At 39.1% G+C, this 20,992-nt stretch overlaps 1 protein-coding gene across 2 annotated transcripts in view; it reads right to left on the reverse strand.

The window, feature by feature from the left end:
* The window catches only part of septin9a (septin 9a), a 67,703-nt gene extending 46,711 nt beyond the window's left edge, over positions 1 to 20,992 (reverse strand). The window contains exons 1-2 of one of the 2 annotated variants that reach the window (XM_077556967.1): positions 20,798 to 20,992; positions 9,419 to 9,481 (exon numbers count right to left, since the gene is read on the reverse strand). In XM_077556967.1, the coding sequence (XP_077413093.1) occupies positions 9,419 to 9,481; positions 20,798 to 20,819 (85 nt within the window). In that variant the 5' untranslated portion in view covers positions 20,820 to 20,992. Of the gene's footprint in view, positions 1 to 6,842; positions 6,991 to 9,418; positions 9,482 to 20,797 lie in introns of those variants that run through there. The other variant, XM_077556970.1, reaches the window with a different exon arrangement.

Genomic DNA, 20,992 nt, shown 5'->3' on the forward strand with positions numbered 1-20,992 from the left:
TACTACCACAATTACTACAACTTTGGCTTGCTTTGCAAGATTAAAAAAAAAAAAAAATCCCCAATGTTCTATTCTGTGAAACTAACTCCGTTGCATTTTCTCATGATTAGAATGAACATTTTGCATGATCGTCAAGCTCGCTGCCAACATACTGCTTACGTTGGAACCACGGCGTGTAGTCTGGGTTGATTTAACCATATTTACTCATCATAAAACAAAACGACTCTAAGCGCACACATCGGCATGCAGATTTACGACAAAAAAAAAAAGTCTCAATTGTAGCAAAACCTGCAATCATGGAGCAAACTTGCATCCCATTTTTCTGCCAGTGGACCATGCAAAATATGAAAAAAGCTAATAGATGCTGATATTCCTGGCTACAAAGGAAGCTGCACATATGGCCGAACACTTGAAGTGAACCAGATGTAAATTCCTTGACGCAGGTAAAGTGCCTGAATTTACTGAGAAGTTGGGCGTTTCCAAAAATAAATAAGCTTCTGTTTAACTAATACAAGCAATCCTTTAGTACTTGTCTTTTGCATAAAACACATTATCGCAACACAACATATGCTATAGTTCTCCAGCAGGGGTCAGCACTGTACCTACAAATAAACTTAGTTGCCATGGGCAACCATGTTGCACTGTAAGGCGATCTCCGGTGTTGTTAAAATGGCGACATGTGGAGAATCCCACTCCGGGACACACCCTCATCCCACCAGTGCAATTCCTCACATAGACGCAGATGCTAAGCTTCGCACACCAACTCCGCAACTCGGCGACGACGCATGTGGCCCCGGCAGACGCACGCACAAGTATGAAAACACATTAGGGATGAAACACATGCATGAACTCACCCCAGCAACCGACGAGCCCACTTCCTTTCACTGCATGTCCTTGCAAGCCCAGATGGTGCTAATCCAATCTAATGTAACAACTGTCACACTGGAAGACCACTAGAATGCCTTTTCTGTTCCAAGATAGAAAGAACTCATTGATAATCATAATAGTCGTGATGTGAAGGGAATTAAAATGCACAATCCTTCACATATTCAGTGGTTACTTGGTATTGAGACATCCCCATTTCATCCCAAAAATGTGAGATTTTGTCTTCATGTTCATTGTATTAAGGAGAGATGTGATGCTGTTAGAAATGCATGGCCAAGCTCCTACGATTCACTTTTGGTAAAGGAATTGCAACAATGTACATGCAAACAGCAAAATATGGGAGTGGACAATGACGGGGTGGACATTTTGAGCTAATGTTAGCATCCATGGTTCAATTGGAAAGCTGACTCGCTGTAAATAAATATTTAGAATTTCTGAAAGGTTTTTATATCAATTGATATTACATTACGACAGAGTGGACATGTCAAGCTTGACAACATCCAACAACACACATAATATGACTATAAACATTTACTTGCAACTAGCCACTGCTTCAGCTTCCTTTGAAGAATACAAAATGTACTGTACTGTACTGTAGTATGTTTGAATGTACAGCTGTTGGTGTAATGTTGCACTGCGGCACTCCAGATGACAGGAGACAGTCGCCCGACTGTACTTAAATGAAGGGCAGACCACCAGCGGCACCCCAAGAAAGAGAAGAGGATAAATTTATAGAAATGGATGCCAGGCTGAGCACGGCTGTCGCGATAGGGTCGTGCCAGGGCGACGCGACTTCTAAATGCCAAATGGGCACATGCATGCAAATAGATACCGGCTTGCAAAGTCTTTCATTAATGTTGTTAACTATTAAAACAAATGGCAATAAAGACAAGTTCATTTTCTGGTTGGACTGTTTGGCTCTTTGTTTTCATGGCAACACCCCTAATAAGGCGCTGTACCTGGCTCATCTTCACTGGAGACAGCATGAATGAAGAGGAGGAAGACAGGAAGGTGAAAATATAGATAGCACTGGTGGGAGGGGACTTGCAAAGGAAAACATTACTTAAACACACATTACATTCTTCTGCCACTACTATTGGCTACAAACGCTCCCACTAAAACCTAAACTGTCTACTAAAACATACGACTGCCACTATTACTTATGTAGGGGGGTTGGCCGTCCACACCCCTGGCCACCACATGCCTCCGCCATTGAATTTGACTACTATAACAATCTGTCCAGTTTATATGCTGGTTACAGGCAAAAGCAATACAATACGTTTGTTTTCACTGTGTAAAGGAAGCAGATATGCCCGGATGTTTATGTTACTCATCAGAGGATAGCTAGATAGTCAACTAAACTAAAACAGTGAATTTTACATTTACAACAACCACATAGCTTTGCTAGCTTAATGATGACATAATGGAAAATGCCGTAGACATTGGCTAATGATTAGCATCTATGTGGTGGTGTTAAGTAATTTGAAGCAAGACATAACATAGCAATACTCATAGGCATATACTGTAGGCTTGTGTTTTACCCTCTGTGAAGAACGACTAATATTAGTAGCTTACTGAGAAATTAGAAACATAGAAAGTAACAGTACACCATCCATCCATTTTCTGCCACTTACTGCCCATTGAATTAAAGCAAAAGATTGGGGGGGCTAATGGTTTGCATTTGCTTCAGTTATGTCACCAATGTATGCTTTTAAAAAGTAAAATTTTATAGCGTGACATTTCTGATTTATGATGTGTTTACGCCCTGGTGACGCAAAAATCATCACCCATAGACCCGTTAAAGGTTGTAGATGTGCAGTACTTCCTCTTCAATATCTAATTGTACTTCTACTTAAGTAGAGTGTGAGTACTTTTGCCACCTCTGGTGATGAATGTCAGTGGAAAGTATTTCAATGACGAACTGTCCACCACCACAACTAGCAACCACATGAGTGCATGCACAGCTGTACTAGCAGCAGCTGGGTTTTTTTTTTTATACAAAATGTGGAAAAGCAGCACACACACACACACATACTCGCTTTGTGCACCTTAATCAAATGCAACACCTGTTGGCAACATGGCTCAAATGTGTGTGTGCGTTGGCACATGCACGGGAAGCCACCCTCCATGGAGATGATTATCAACCGTGCTTTCTTCTTTTCTTTCTTTTCCCACCTCCACCTCTCCACTGGGTATTAACTTAATGGATGGCGTCGACAAGACAGCATTACAGTTCTTTGTTAGCCTCTCTGCGTTCACATATTGTTCTACTCAGCTCATTTCCATGGCGACGACCAAAACACGCATCTATGGGCTCCGGGAAGCAACGCGGCCACAGAGTTCAGCCGCTTGGTCCAAAACTAATTTATTATGGGGGACATTACATTGAGATTTAAATTTGGGGGGAAAAAAATCAAATAAAACACATGCTTATGAGAGAGTATTCAATCCGAGACACCATGCAACAGAGCAACTGTCATAGAGACGTTTATAAAAAGCCACAAACGATCATAATATATGACTATGAACAAGGGTTACATTGGAGTTTTTTCATAAATGTCATCATTCAACTCAGCAACCCACCTATGGCGCTGTCGTCTGTTACGCTGAGATGCCATCGGAAAAATAGCGAGGCTTGATTCGATGTCTGTGTTTCTCGTCACTAAGTCATGAGAAGGACGGCAACGGGGAAGAACATTTTCATATGAAGACAATTTTGGATGCGTCATAGGAATTATGAGAATGAATAAGAATTCATTGGAAATTTGGAGTAATTCAGAAAAGATATATTAAAAGTGACAGGTGATGCTCTGTGGCGTATGACAGGTTGGGTCGACCGTCAAACAATTATGGTGGAGACTGGGTTTTTAGAACAATGAAATTGAAAAGCCTACTGAATATAAATTTTATTTTTATGAGCTTATATTTTCCTGAAATACTTTAGTATTTGAATTATTATTATTATTATTATTTTATTTATCTTTTTTATTTAAAATTTATTTTTATTTTAATTATTTTTGCACGGATGCTAGTTTTTATTTATTTTATTTATGTATTTTAAAATCTTGCATACCCCCTAAAGCGCAAACAATACAGGTATACAATCAAAATATGACTATATTTTTAAAATGTCATTTTACTGTACAAGGAAAAAGGTGCAAAAGCAGCACAACATTGGCAATGGGCATGTTTGCCTCACAGTTCTGAGGTTTGGGGTTAAAAAAAATTAAAATTAAAACGTTAAATGAAAAAAACAAGAAAACGAGGCAAAATTACAACAACAAAAAAATCATGTTGACCAAACCAAAAACTTAAATTGAAATTCAACTAAATCAACAAAGCATGACTAAATATATTGAATAAAAATCAGAAGAATATGGACAAAAATAAAAAGAAAGCAAAAATATAGAATAAAGTAATACAAAAACAAAAATGGTAACTAAAACAATTGCAAAAAAATACAAATGTAGACTATGATAACTAAAATTGAAATAGATTTTTTTAAATTAAAAAATCACTGAAACTGATTTTTTAAAAAAAAAAGTAAAAATCACTGAAAAAGGTGGGTAAAGTAAATGTTGAATAAAATAAAAATAAACATTAAATTAAAAACTAAAAGTACAATTGTTAAATTAAATGTAAAAAAGCACAAATGTGGAATAAAGAAAAGCAAAAATCAAACCTGTTGATGTAGTGTATGTAAAAACCAAGTTTACCAAGATTATAATGCAAAATTTCCAGTTCCACACCAACCATTATGTTGAGTTTCTTCCCGTTATAAGAGCACTTTGCCACTTTCCAGAAGGTTGCAACCCTCGTCAGAAGAGTGACATTTCACCATGCCTGCATTGACTGCGAGTGAATGTGTCACACTGTATCAGCGGTCAACATCTGACCTCACAGTGACTGCATGAATGGCGCATACACTGACGGCCTTTTCGCCTCCATTCAGCCCAGTCACTCTTTGGGGCTGTTGACTCATGTGCAAACAAAGCAGGCTTTGCGCATCAGCGTCACTTCATGACGGCTGCAGATTAGCCAGAAGACTCGGAAACTGATTACACACTACGCTTCATGCGCTTGAGGATACGCAGAAATAATATTACTGTACTTTGTGGATTTGCCAAGCTTGATGGAATGGAAAGATATGAACACAAGGCTGACATATTATCACGTTGGAAGTCCAACTTGGAGCCACATGAGCAGTCATTTGGGGTCACATTTCTGCCCGTGTGGTGAAATAAATCTTCTTTCCTCCTGTTTTTTTAATCTCCATCAACTCCTGGGGAAAGTGTCTGGCTCCTAAGATCCTTGCCACTGAATGGAGCTGCTCTCTAAGGTTTTTTTTTTCCCATTATAAGTGACATTGTAAATTATAGCTGCTTTAAATAAAATACGCACGCCAGACACCAAGACATTGATGCAAACAGCTAAAGATATACTCACATGCACACAGCAGTAGAAAAAGGAACACATACAGATACCGGAAACGTATTTAGGTATTTATAGGTATTTATTATTGTGGCTGCAATTTGAGACTGTTGAAATATGAAGAAAACAATATGTTTTGTTTATTTGGGGAAAAAATAACTTGATAAATGCTTTTGATGCAGAGCTGTGATGATAGATACAATCATTATTATTTAAATCATTTTTAGAGTTTATTTATTGCAATATTTTTCAATATTTTTCTACATTTTTAATTATTTATTTTTGGTTGTCACCAATATGTGTGATTGTTGATATATATTTTTTTATTATTGTTATTTATTTCAGTATCATTTATGATTCCGTTATTCAATCATCTCTATTAATATTTTTGATACAGCGGCGGTATTTATTTTTTCATGTAATCTTTTTTCTTTAATTCACACTTTTAGTTATTTTATCTTTATTAATGCTTTGTTTTTTTGATAGAGCTATTATTAGCACTTCACCAGAGAAGCATTATGATGATGATGATTTAATTTTTTTGTTTTTTTTCCTTTTATAGTAAGATTTATGGTGATGGTATGTGACATACTAAGTTACCTATTTTACAGCATCATACTGTTTACAGTATTATCATTATCAATACTTTTTTATATGCAGCATTATTCTCTTCTTTTTCTCATTATTAACAACATAAGTATATTAAACAAAATGATGGGGTCGGGGCGTTAACATATTTTTTTGTTTCCTTGTCTCTCTATTGTTTTTGTCTTCAACATTTAAACTTATTCAATGTAAACAAAATCAAATAGTAGTTCTGGTGATGTTTGGTGGTAGTAGTGCTGTTGTTGCTATTGGTAGTCATGATAGTAGTAGTAAAGTAGTGGTAGTGGTATTAATGGTGGTGGTGGAAGTAGTAGTACTAAAGATGAAACAAATCAATTTGATCTCATGTACGTGTATGGGTGTACCTAATGATGTGGCCCTGAGAGTATAACGACACACACATGCTGCTGCAGACACTTTTGGACCATTTCCACTCCAACTCATTCTTGCCTCCCGATAAATAACACGGATGACGAACACCAATTAACATGGTTCTGTGTGTACGTGTGTGTGCGGCGCACGCGCATCTTATTCGAGTGTCTTATTTGCGAGGCGGGCTGACTCAGGCTTTCTACATCCTGTTGGCCAGAGAGGAGCGAGTGACCCCCAGAGCCACGAGGGACAAGAGTAGTACTGTTTAAACACGGCTCCGTCCCGTTCACACTTGAAACGACGACAAAAAGACAGTAAGAGCAAAGCGGGAGAGACATATCCGAGAAAGAACAGTTTGTGGACATAATCCATGTATCCCTCTGTCTGTTAGTCCTGCACAGCCCCCCAAAAGAAAGCATGCAGTCAGCAAAGAGGACAGAATGAGAGAATGGAAAATAGAGAGGAAAATATAACGGGGCAAAGAGACATTCGAAGGCGCTCATTGACGACTCCGTTGAGTCTACTGAGTGAAGAAACATGTGTCCTACCTGAGAATTTGTCCCCCTCCATAACCAGATCACTCCCTCCAGAGCCACATGTAGCGTCTGCACTTTGACTCTCACTCGCTCTCGCTCCCTCCCTGTCTTTTTTTGGACTTCCCTTCCTCCCTCCCTCTGCTCCGCTTCGTCCTCCTCTCCCCGCTTTTGATTCCTTCAGTGTGACGGCACGGCCCATGTGCAGGTCATATGTTGCTCCCTTCAGAGGCTGCTGTCGGAAAGACTGAAGCAGCATTGTGTCCTCCGTGAGCATGTGACGGGCTATTTTTGCAAGGCCCTTCCCTTCATGACACTTCCCTGCGATGAATGGCGTGCAGCTACGCCTGTGTGTCAAATCATATGAAAGTGAGTGATTCCTACAAAATGAGAAAGTGAACGAGAGATCACACCAGTCTCTGGGCTTAGAAAACACCACGTGACCCTTGACTCCTTTGCACATCCCTCACACTATGTGGGAGGTCAGAGGTCACGTGGTGAGCACCGATTGGGACATCAAACAGGCCTCGACACAAAAGTGTTCCCCAACTACTCGCAAATTCACCAATTGACAGATTTTTATTTTTATTTTTTAAACTTATCCATTAGTTGCTGTGAAACTCGCCGTTTTTGTGCTCAGGCCAAAACCTTGTCTAATAGAAAAGTAGTTCCATGGTGCCATCTTGTGACATCTTGGAAATAAGCTGACGTAAGGGGAGGAGCTTCATTTACACAGGCCATAGCCCTGTCCAATAGAAAATAAGTGCTTTGGTACCATCTTGTGCCCTCATGCTGCCAAGGAACTATGTTAATGTGATGGGACGAGCTTCATTTACACAGACTAAAGACCTGTTTGATAGAAAAGTAGTGATTTGGTGTCATTTTGTGGCATCTTGATGACAAGGAACTATGTTGACATGAGGGGAGGAGCTTTATGTACACAAGTCATACATAGCCCTGTTTTAAAGAGAAGTAGTGCTTTGGCATCACCTTGTGGCATCTTAATGTCAAGGAACTATGTTAGAGTGAGGGGAAGAGGCCTTAGCCCTGTCAAACATAAAAATATGTATATTCATATAATTTCTTATTTATTTGTATAATTATATATTTGGTTGATTGAGTTATTGTAAATTAGATAAAATGAACATAAGTAAAATACATTAGTCGTTAAATTAAATTTTATGCCCAGATGCTTTAAAAGTAAATTCAGGGGTCAGAAAAGTTGACACACTGCATGCCCTCGCTTAGTTACAACTCCCTTGCTCTGGACCCGGTTGACATGGTAACAGAAGCCTTCGATTTGTTATTTGCTGTAATTTATTTCAGCTGCTGTTGTTGTTTTTTAAGGTGCTCTATAAATAAAGTTCAAGTTGAGTTGGGTATACATTTGCATGAGACAGTATTGCCACACCACACGAAAATCACGTGATTGCAAAAAGTGTGATGTAACGCTTCACATTTTGCACATATTGATGGAAGAATGTATTTTAATGACACCAGGGAATCGTTTAAATTGTGGGAAAATGCACCGTATGCTTTGGCCAATTTCAACCAAGGATGCTCTGCCCTGTGACGACCTCTTGTGGTCAAGGCGTGTAAGCGTCTGTAAGTAGGAGGCCAACGTTTGTATTTCCTTGCCTTTCTAGCTTTGTTTGACTTAACACATTTTTATGTGCCTGCTTGCATGGCACCCCATAATATGCTCACTTGGCCGACATCTTTAGGCACTTCCCGGCAACATGGACTCTCACACAAATGCACAAAAGATAATAGCGACGGGGTAAATAATTACGGGAGAGATTCAAGGTATTAGGCTGTTAAACACAACATGACACATCATGATTACGGTGATGTCATTTTCTCACACACACACACATGCACACACACTTAACCATCATTGATGACACACACATTAGAACAATAAACTTATATGCATGCTGTCCCATTAGCCATCAAGTGTTTATGAGATGAGTTCACATCCTGCACTTCACACAGCCGAATTCAGTCTGCATGTGTCAAAGTGTATGTGTTTGTGTCTGTGTGCATTTCCTTCCTTTCTGTTTGCCTCTGTCCCGTTTTTGTGCTGATGCCGCACAAAATAAGCTCTCGCTCTCCACAAAGGCGACGTGCCTTAGCTGTGAGCGTTAGCCACAGCCACAGTGTATGTGCAAATACTACACACACACACACACACAAATACACAATTGAGTGGGGAAGTGGGCAAACATAGCAGTTTATCAGACGCTAACTCTATTTTAAGCATCTAACAGAACACGTTGCGGCTCTGCTTACCTTAGAGAGGCAATATAATACAGACATAGAGATACACAAAGAAGAAAAGGTTAACACAAGATGTCCATCATATCCTTTTTTATCTATGAGTTAATCTCTTATCTGTGCAGGAGACAGTTCCTCATCTCTGCCTTCGAGCTTTCAACATCCTGCTGCTAAAGGTCAGTGACACTGACTTACATAAACATCACAGAAACATCCAGTGATTGCAAAGCCACCCGGAGAAGATATCATAGCAATTAAAAAAAAAAAAAAAGTGATGTTATGATAGCGTCAGGCAATCTAATCACTGCACTTACCGGGGCTGACGATGCTGGAGCCATCTTTCTCCGTCCTCCTTGATCGCGCGCTGGCCGACCTTGCTGTAAATAGACACAGATGTAGAATCATTTCCTTCCATCCATTTTTCTTAGGCACTTATCCTCATTTAGGTTGCGTGTTAGCTAGAGCTAACCAATTAGCTGGGTTATTAGCGCTCCAATGTCAATGATCTAGTTAACCAAGGGTTGAAAAGGACACTTTGGATCTTATTTGATTATCTTTCAATACAATTTATCCTAAAAAAAACTTTTAAACTATGATCTCATTCCCATTCAAGTACCTTAGGGACACATTAGAAAAGAGATTGCGAGTCAGTAAGCCATCTCTTAGGTCCTACATCTTAAGAATGGAGCAGAAATTCCCACACTCCAACATCTTATTGAAAGCATTCCCGGAAGAGTGCAACCTGTCATTGATAAATATAGTGTAGTTGTTCACTTCACAGTATGCAGGTGCAGCCACAAATACAACTATACTAACACTTTATATTCTTCTTGCTCCTGGCTATGCTTATTTGTGCATCAAAGCCAACCGCCGCCCGTGTAGTCAGCGTCTGTAATTCAAACATTGTGTTGATAAGCTGTTGTTTGGCACAGAAGTGATGTAATACACTGCCGCCTGTAGCGCTCTGGTTTGACCTGAGGGCAAAGTACTGACAGGCCGCTAATATGTTTCTGTCAGTCAAAAGTGTGCGTGGAAATGAAGAAAAGGAGTGACACCTGCAGAGTTACCCTGGTATGTATTTCTGTGTGTATGCTTGCATGTGTGTGTGCACACCAAGACTATGCTCACCTGCTCGGTCTTGTCTGAAGCCAGAAAAACACACACATCGCCGCACAAAACACACATTTAGCGCAACTTCAATGGGTTATAAAGTAATCTTCCGACACAAGGATCTGTGACTCTTTTTCCTTGAAGGGGATTTGCAAACTTCCTGCTTATATTTGCGCAATGACAATGTGATGTACTACTGAGGTCAGTGTAGAATAGAGGCAGAGTTGGTGGAAAAACACCAAGCCATATTTTCAACAACATGAATGAACGCCTGTCTGCGGTTGACTCACCTGATTGATGTCGATTCCTGATTATCATCCAGTTATCTATATCGGTGCTTCTAAAATGGGGTTACGTGAAGGCGCTTTAGGGGCTATGCAAGATTTTAAAATACATTTAAAATATATATATATATATATATATATATATATATTGCATCCATGCAAAAATACTCTAAAAATAATTAAAATACTCAAGTATTTCAGGAAAATATAAGCTCATAAAAATCTCCACCAGAATTGCCCAACGGTCGACCCAACCTGTCATATGCCACAGAGCATCCATCACCTGTCAATCATTTGAAAATATTATTTAAAATTAAGTGATTCATTTCTTCTTTAGAACAAATCTTTAGGGTACTTGACTGAAAAATATTCCACAGGGGGCATACTACTGAAAAATGTTAAGAACAACTGATCTACAATTTAGCAGCATAAAAAAATGATAGCAAGCAATTAACTATAGCTGCTAACTTTCCTACATTGCAATTACCCTTACTTTCCATGAAAGTAGGTACAATATATAGGTAGGAAAGTAGTTGCTAGATAGCTAGTTAGTTAACTGAACCAAAAGGTATAATTTGATAGCTACTAACCTACCAACATAGCTAATTGCTAGATTGTTGCTAGCCAGCTAGTTAGCAATACACATTGCACACTTAACTGAAAATGAAACACTTGCTAGGCTAGCTACATACAACAGGATGAAATTGGACTATTAACTGCTAAACCGGTTCAGTGTGTGCGCACGTGTGCGCTTAGGCAGTTGTACACCACCTTTCAAAGGGTGGTCCCGCCAACTAGCTCCAGCCAGAAAGTCGGTCTGCTTACATGAAAAGTTGTTTGTGTGTATAGAACATTTAAATGGTGGTCCCTGTAAATGATGGTTCTATAAAATACGAAAACCAGTGTGTGAGTTTACAACCTTTTCTCTTCTTCTTTTTTATAAATAGGTGGCCTCCGCAAGGGGTGTTCATAACACCCCACATGAAACATGAAAACCAGTGCATATGTAGAGCCTTTAAAAAAGTGACGTTCATAAAGTTGGTCCCATGAAACATGAAAAGCAGTATGTGAGTGTACTTTCCCCCAAAAGTGACTTACATATAATATGAAAAAGAAAAGAAAAGATTGACCTATCCCTGTTATTTGCTGTCAAACTCGCACTATAGCCCTGTCAAATGTAAAAAATATTGCTTGGACGCCATCTTGTAGCATCTTGCTGCCAAGGAACTATAACATTGTCTCTTAAAAAAAACATTAAAAAAATAGCGTGTATGTGCGCAAATGCATGCACGTGTGCATATATATATATATATATATATATGTAGAACATGACCGGTCAAGTGCATGGCCTGGACAAACATGTCAAAGCGCTAAGTGATTGGCCTCAGATGACTAGTGAAGGTAAACAGACGGGACGGCCTGCAGCACTTAGTCGCACTTGAAATACAAAAGCACTCACACACGTACACGCCTTGTGAATGAAGGCTCACAAAGCAGAGCAGCAAAGAATGGAGGAGTGGTTTGCTGAGCAAACAACACTGCCACACAGGCTGAGTTTATTCCCATCAGTGATACACTATTTTAATTGGAAGAAGTAGGAAACACGATTTGTGTTTATGCAGTAGAATTTGATTTTGTACAGTATATTTGATCTACAAAATCAGCCGGTGGAGATTGATCTTAAATTGTTGCACATTCTGCATCTACAGGACAGAACACTGGCATTTGCTCATATATATATATATATATATATATATATATATATATATATAATTTTTTTTTTAACAGTATACTTAAGTCCTCACATGTGGGAAAGGAGAGCTATGTCGCCAAAAACACTTTTCAGCCATTTATTGAACACAACACATAAGCACATAAGACGCAGAAGTTGTTGTAGGCCACAGCTCACACCCAAACACTCACACACAGACTCGCTAACGTCACACACCTGACCAGGCCCTGCTCCTTAAAGTGACATGCACATACTGTATCTTGCACTAATTTAAATGTATTTACAATGTGATTAAAACGGGAATCATAACAGGTTTACGTGTGTTTTGCTACGTTTAAATTTGTTTAAACTTCTTTATTTTTGTTTCTTTTTTAAATATCTTTATTTCATACTACAGGTGCGGTCTGGAACTTATCTCCCTTTGTGTGCACGCGCACGCGCTGCTTCCTGTGGGTTTTTATGGCCCCTATTACACATGTTGAGTATGCCGCCAACATTTCACAACAGTGCTTGCAAATGAGGCAAGAGACAGCAAGAGAGAGAGAGAGAGAGAGCAAGCAAGGGAGAGGAACGGATGGGCAAGTGCAGATGTTGAGCGCACGTGAAACAAAGCGAGACGGGCTGAAAGGTCCGACGCACAGCCATTTTTCAACCTTGTTTTAACAGGCCGCATAAGTGCTTTACCTGGATGCATTCCTAATGAGTGAGGACCGCACCAAAACAAGCCCAACAGCACACACAGAACCAGATAAGCTAACTAGCCAACAATCTCTTTTTAGACCTTTAATGTATCTATCCATCCAAGTATACTCCAGCTAGTTAGCTGGCTAGTAACTAACCTTACCACTTCACGTTCACGTGTACTTGTCGGTAGGTTACTAGCTATCTAGTTGTAGCGTACCGTTCCAGCTAGCTAGCTAGTGATAGATATTATAACATTTTTAATACTTCATTTTATTTTATTAACCATTGTTACACATTATTAACATTTTAATTTTTTATATTAACCTTGTCAAAATGTTTTGTGTCCTGTGGAGAGCAGATGGTGTTGACTTCGTATAGACTGACCTTAAGCTGGGACATACTATTTAGTCAAAAAAAAGTTCCTTCTCAGCGCTTTGTGCGAAAACACATTTGGTCCTTGAGAACAGAATCTGTTTTGAACGCCCACACCTGACTCTGTTTTCGCCATCGCTCACGGAAAAGTACCAGAGAGTATGTTTTGTCTACAAATGAAAGAGAGGAGGTCTTTTTAACTATAAGAAACCGTTGTGCACGCGGAAGAGCTACATTTGACGCTCTGAATCCCACGATGTTTAAGTGATGATTAGAGGCAGTTATTTGTCCAGAGATTCTCTGTTTTTTATTAAATCCTTTTTGCAAAGGTGTATTTTTCTTACATTAAATCTATCTTCATTTTTGGAACACGCAAAGAGGACAAAATTCTAGATTCCTCTTCACTAGCTAGCACACACGCACACACGCACACACAGAAGAGGAAGGAGTTCAGCTTTGACATTGAAACTATACTGCTGCACACACACCTTTTGCACTGTACAAACACAGTGAGTATAAAAAGTATGTTGCTAATAAAGAAGCCAATAAAACAACATTGACAAGGCAGATAAGGATTGGACTTCCTTTTCAAGCCACTTAAGACGTCCACAGAGCTTTATGACCAGAAAACCTCCCTCAGGAATCTTGTACTTAGTGTATGTCATACACACAAAGATTCTTTTATGTTGCTGTTCAAAAAGACATGTTAGGTCAACATGCTTTTAACAGTTCGGGGGGGGGGGTTTGTTACTTTGCAGTTAGGTCGCAAATAAAGACGATTGAACATCAAAAGTTCCAGTGCATGTTTAAATGTGGATGAAAGAACAACTAACCCAAAAATATACAGAGGTTAAAGTTTTCATTGGACAGCAACAATGTTTTTTTTAATCTCCACCAGGTGCAAAGGAGAGACTGCATTCTTCACCCTTTGTTATTTGTCACGATTATGCAAAAACCGCGGCAATTTTTGTGCAAATTAAAATAAGAGACTTCTCGATCCCTGTGCCCATTGTATTCTGGTTAATATTGCATTTGTGGAATATGAATTAAAGGGACTGTTGAATGGGTTGAATATTGGGACTTAAAATTGGGACATAAAAGGTCTGTATGTAAAAATGATGCAAGCAATAAAAATTACTTGTCAGCTCCTGTGAAGAAATGCCATTATTGCCACCATGAAATTGAAAATATTGTGCTGATCGTTTTAGCATTTTTACAGGTTGACGTGGACATGAAAAGGGATGTGAATATGAATTTTGGTGACAATTGGTCATACTTTTTAGTCATTTAAGCGCCGCTATAGCTTTTTTTTTAGATGCTCCAGATAGCAAGTAAAAGTTGGCCGGATGTTTGATGTCTGCTTAGGGACCATCCACAAGTTACATACAGTATTCCAGGGTGACATACCGGTGGTACATGGGGCAAATTACCTAAATCTAATTTAAAATTATTTTTAAAATTATTCTGATTGCTGTAGTAGCTGGAAATGGTAGACCTTCACATCAAACGTTGCTGATATCTCTCATTTTGGAGAAACTAGATTAAATAAATTTGTCAGAATTAGTAATATTTTTTCTTTGAACCAGGGCGGACTGTGTAACTGCCAAATATTTTCAACATAAAAAATATTTTGTCATTCAAATCATGATGGATCTTTTCCCCTTAGTCCAGAATTAAAAAAAAAAAAAAATGATAGTGTTCTCATCCTGCGTCACCTTCAACCAGAAAGCAGCCTGCTAAGTACCAAAACAATGATGAAATAAATATGCACCTGATTTGAAGTAAACAATCTCATTCATACTTTTACTCTTTGCAACAGTAAACTTAATGCCTGTAATGCTTCCATCATGTAATGCCCACAGGTAGATGTCAATGCACGTGTCACGTTGTACATCAGAACCGCGCATTATCTTTTTACAAGCTCCCTCTGGGCCTGGAGCCGACTTAGAATGTCTGCTATCAGTGTAGAGCTGTGGCCTCGTGGCAGCAATGTATTCTTTGCTGCTAATAATAAACACAGGAAGCGCACTCTTCAGGAAAGGCTGTGTAAGGTTGAGTGAGGAGCACTAAGGGTTGGCAGGTAACAGTGGCGTAAATACTGTATAATTGGTTGTTATTGTGGTTGTAGTGCTAAAACAACCGTTTTCCGTTTTATGGGTTTGGTCACGTGACGTTCACAATAAGAGCCTGAGGGTAGCTGTGACATCATTTTCAGTCGACAACAGAGGGCAGTGTTGGCCAAAATGGCAGCCCTAAGAGATGGATGAAATGGCATGGAAACTGAATATGGTATTGAAATCTGATTATTTTATAATCATGGTGGAATTACTGTGTGGTGCTAGTTACTCTTCAAGCTTGTGTGTATTTAAAAAAAAAAAAAAAAAATCTTTGCTTTTGAGTAAACAATCAGAAAACGTCTATATCAACTTGTAGTTGAAACAATTAGCTGACTATTTGATGAGTCAACTTTAATACTCTGCATGTAGTTTGAAGTTGAATTGTTAATCACCTTTTTTAGCATCATATCTTCCAGTCGTGCAATTTGCAGAGGACCTTTGAATTGCCCATCTGTTGACGTCCCGAATGAATATATATAATAAATAAAATAAATGCAAAACTCCTCTATGATACAAAAAAAAAGGTTGGGGATCACTTAACTGTGCTAAAAATATCAATTATGCTATTGATTAATTATTCAATTTTGATTTGACTTTCATTATACTACAGCCAACTACACAAAATTGTATAAACAAATCATAGTTTTCACATAACACATTCATCTTTTTTTTGATGAAGGTGAATTTAAATCGTAAGTCCAAGTAATTTATTTAATTGCCTTTTAGGTGGAGAAATAATTCAAACACATTTAAGTATTTTAACTATTATGCTTAATAGATAGGGGACGAACCCTGACAAATGTTCCACCAGCTGCTAGGGGTGTGCCCCAAAAAGTCGATTTTCATAAGAATCGCGATTCTCATTCCGAATCGATTTTAAATGTCCCAAAATTAATTTTATTTCAATTATTTTATACTGTCTTGTCCTTGTTTGTGTGTGCCTTTATTGGGAGCACTGTTCATGCTGTACACAATGTGGCCACTTAGGGGCAGTGCGGTTCCGCTCGTTCTGATACACTTAAGTTGTAGCCACATAGAAGCAAAAAGTCATGATCAAGTTATTCCAATAAAAGCTAGTTTTTGTTTGGCAGTGTAGGATGTTAAGATGCTTCTCTGTATACATTCCTAAAGCGTTTTGTATGAATAGTCGTTCTTTTGAGTGATAAAAGTGCGCGCTAATTAGCATTAGCGAGTCAGACTGGAGTAGATCAGGGCAATTCTTTGCATATCTATAAATTGAAGCAGAAATCATTGTCAATCAAATTTTTTTTTTTTTTTTTTAATCGTTCAGAATCGATAGTCGATTCTGAATCGGATCGCAGACCCAAAAATCGGAATTGAATCGAATCATGAGACAGTCACAGTTTCCCAGCCCTACCAGCTGCTCTACTTAGTGTTGTGCACCATCATTTGAGATCAGGAAAACCGCAGAACAGTATGTGCATGTCCATGTGCTCCAGTACCTTATTATTCCATTATCCACTCATGGCTTCTTCCTTCTAAGAAGTCAAATTGAAGGTTAGGCCATCCATCGGCATGCCAAACCAGATGACGAGGCAAATATGTCTCAACATCCTTTGATAGTTTGACTTTCATGTTACCATATAACAATAGCTTTGGGCTCTCACTTACAGCATTGTATAAACAGGCTAGGAGCCATAACGTGAGGCAAGGAGGAGGCTTTTGTCACACTACTAGTGGACTGTGTTCAAGTTTGTGTGGAGTGAAACATAAAAGCACAGACCGGGAGTATTTGGGAAAGAGGGACTCCAAGTGTGTGCATGAGTGCTGAGGGTGTTATTCATACAGGTTACTCATTGATCCGGAGTATTGGAGGGAGTGGTGTCACAGAGCTGAGGAACAATACATGCTGGTTCAAGCAATGGAATCCCAGTTTTAATTATGCAAATAGATAAAAAAAAAAAAAAAACTTAATTAAATTGGGTTAAAAAAATGTTTTAGTTCTTTTATCGCAGAGGCTGTGGAAAAAATTCGACTGTGTGTGTTATATTTGTGTTCAAATGTTAATTCCTTACAACACCACCACTTATCATTTAAATGCCCCAAAACGAGTTAACAAACAGCATTATGTGTTAGCATTAAGAAAACAGACTTTAAAGCAAAGTTTTGTGTGTGTTTTTTTAAATACACAATTTGCGTTTAATTTGACAAACTTTAACTCATTCCATAGGAATGTGACTTGAAAAGAAACGGCAATCACAGAAACTTTGACAAATTCATGCTTTTTTTTTTTTTTTTGAGAGCTCATTATTGTTCATTTGGTAATTTTACCGATTCGACATGTCATCATCATTGCTCTTTTTTATTTTTTTTATTTTGTATGTGTGTGTGCATGTGTGCGTGCGTGTGAGCGTGTACTCATTAGTTCACCTAAAACCTATTAAAAATCCCATATTGTTCACCTAAACCGAATACTTCAGAATCCAGCTGAATTGTGAGGTTGTCAGGAGACCCGAGGAAGGATCAAAGAAAAGAAAGAAAAGTGAAATCCAGCACCGACCAGACATCACCTACTACCCACAGAGTTACAAACCAGAATCTTTCACCAACCCCAGAAACATCTAAATTCCAACAAATAAGGAAGACCTCAAGAGACCAAAGGAGAGACTGAGGAAAGGAAGGAAGGACAGACGAAGTGTGAGTGAGATCCACAGACATCAGCCTCCACCGATTCAATGACCTGAGGAAGATTGTGTCTGAGTTTCGATAGATGCTGGTGTGGTGGATCTGACATGCATGAAAACCTCCACCAAAGAGGGGAGCCGTCGACCCCGGTCAGGACAGAGCAAGCACAACCCCCCAGGACACCCCAGGCCGCGGCAGCGCCAAGGCACAACCGCCGGGCCCTGCAGGGGCCACCGGCCGGAGAGCAGAGCCAGGAGCGCCCCAACACGGCCCGTGCCCCCAACGCAGCAAGACGGGGCACGGTAGGCCCGCCAGGCACCCCACCGGCATACACCCCCCGCTACCCCCACACCAGATGACAATAAAATAAGGTTTAAACATGAGTCACAGAGGTGCAAATGAAGACACTACATGCTAACAGAAGAAACGGAAACCAAGTATTTACAAAGAACGTATTAACAATTGTTTAGCTAAAGAATGGAATTTTGTTTTTGTAGCCTGCCCAATGATTGCATAACCAGTACCTGAAAAGATGGCCAATCAAAGCAGTACAGTGCAGATTGTAAAGGAAAGTGGAACAGAAACTGAGTGCAAAAGAATACAAGCTGACTCAAGTAACATCATCCGAGTTACATTTCAAACAAATGATGTAAGAATGGGATTTCGGTTCTGGCAAGGCAATGGTTGTACAGTGCAGAAAATAAATAAAAATAAAAAACAGAAAAAAGGAAAAATGTTTCTTGGACAATACGAAAGCATTCCACACACGCATAAAAGTTACATCATCAGTCACTCTTCATTCAAGCAACCTCTTCATTATTGTAGATTTTAAAATCCTACAGTAATGACTTCATTCATTAATACAATAAAGAAAGAATTAAGCCATTTTGGACATAGATATTGTGCTGCTTTTTCTGATATGCCTTGTCCACCTGGGGGCAGTACAATACAGACGTATGGCTACACATAGAGGTTCCTCAGTAAACTGCAATTAATGCTTGTTCTTCACAGAGGATAAAGAATATATGCCTGAGAGTTGAGTCATAAATCCAGATGTGTTGCTGTCCTGTTTGTCTTCAAATATCTATTGCATGAAGGGATATAATAACACCTCGACACCGGTGCTATTCCTTAGCCCGTCAATGGTATTTTGCATTGTTTGTTAGCATTAAGCTAAGTGTACTTTCCAAAGGCAAAGCTATACTATGTAGTTGTTTTAAACACACGTAAGCGTAATTGTCTTTATGTTTAGTTTGAACGTAAGTAAACCTCATCTGGTAGTGGCAATAAACAGCTTGAAGATTATTTTGGAAGAATTGCTCACTGCAACAATATAGCACTTGTATGTCAAATTTTTGCTCTCAAGTCAAAGCAAAAACAATCGTCCAAACAATTGCTCATTAAACTTGTAAGTCAGGTCACTTGTATCTCAGGACACCACCGCAAAATACGCGTTGGAGAGAAGCAACACGTACGCATTCACGTTGTTATTTTACGATTCCACCAAAAGGAATGTGACACCTGCACGCGCATCGCAAAAACACACACACAGGAGGAGGAAGGAGCGGTGGCATGAACCAACTTGCACTTGGCTCCAATGGAAAAGTGTCAGACGCTCGATTGCACAAAGACTCTGGAAAGAGGACCCAGGAAGAGCAGCATTCCGCAGGATAGACCTTGTGTACATTGGACTGAGCCGGAGCTTAGCTGGAGGAGGAGGAGGAGGTCAATGAGGCTCAGCGGATGGGAGCGAGATTAGGCAAAAAACAGGAGGAGGCTGATAGGAAAGATGAAAAAAGGAAAAAATGACAAAGATGGATGTTTCAATCAGGATGTGTGCGGTGTGGCAAGGCGGTCTTGGGTTGGTAGCTTTCATCCTTAAGGCTGTAAACTTTTCCCTTGTCTTTGCTTCAATGGGGATGATGTGATGGCCTTTGTCACCTTCCACATGTTCCAACAAAAATGTCGCAAAAACAATATACTGTACACTTAAAATATGATATCATCTAAATTGACTCATAAATTTAAAATCTAATCTGGGCCTGTTTAATTGAACGTAAAGATATCACTCTATTATTGCATGACTGAATGCACAGATTAATTGTAGCTACTGCCCTCTAGTGGAAGAGCATTTAATTGAAGAACCATCTATTTCACTTTTGGACAAATAAATTTAGTTCAAACGTTTTCAACTATGAACTGAACTATTTTAAAACTTTGAACTAGTTTGCGTAGAAACGTTCCAAATCATTATGAAGTCATAAGGATAATACATTTGATATGTGCTAAGTTCACAGCGGTTGGGAACAGCTGCCCTAAACATAATTAGATACTAATATGAATCACTTGAATAAATAGTGTACTTTGTAGACACCTCCTTTTTCCCCCTCAGGAAAAAACAACAACAACAGGCGATGCAACTTTGCATTTGGGTTAACATTGACGTTTCTCAACATGGAAGGATATCAGTGTTCATGACATTTTTGTTTTATATTAAAATGCACCCAATGTTTTGTCTCACGAGCTACAAGCGCTTTTCTATGGTGATGTCATTCATTTGGAGACCAAACCTGCAAGTGAAGTGTAGCAACCACACCCAGAAAGAAGACCATGCATGGGTTTTTTTCTCCCAAAAGATGGATTACGAAAAACATACAGAAACCTTTCCATAGTGACAACAGCAGTGCTGTCATCCACTCCCTCCAAAACGCACCTTTTTGATAGCATGGATGTCAGTAACACGCTTACCTGTGTATGAAGACTTCTTCATGGTGGCAGACGTTTCCTCCTGAAGTCTGTGAGATGAAAAAGTGCAATGGTTCTTTTATTTTTTGAATTCTTAACAGGCTTCTTTCCTTTATGGTCCTCTTGCTCCGATTGAATTGTGTTAGGTTTGAAGGCGTATTCCAGTGCACTGCACACTTCTTCTTCGGAGAAAGAGAG

Source organism: Vanacampus margaritifer, chromosome 2 (genome assembly GCF_051991255.1).
Source record: "Vanacampus margaritifer isolate UIUO_Vmar chromosome 2, RoL_Vmar_1.0, whole genome shotgun sequence".
In the NCBI taxonomy this organism is placed as follows: domain Eukaryota; kingdom Metazoa; phylum Chordata; class Actinopteri; order Syngnathiformes; family Syngnathidae; genus Vanacampus; species Vanacampus margaritifer.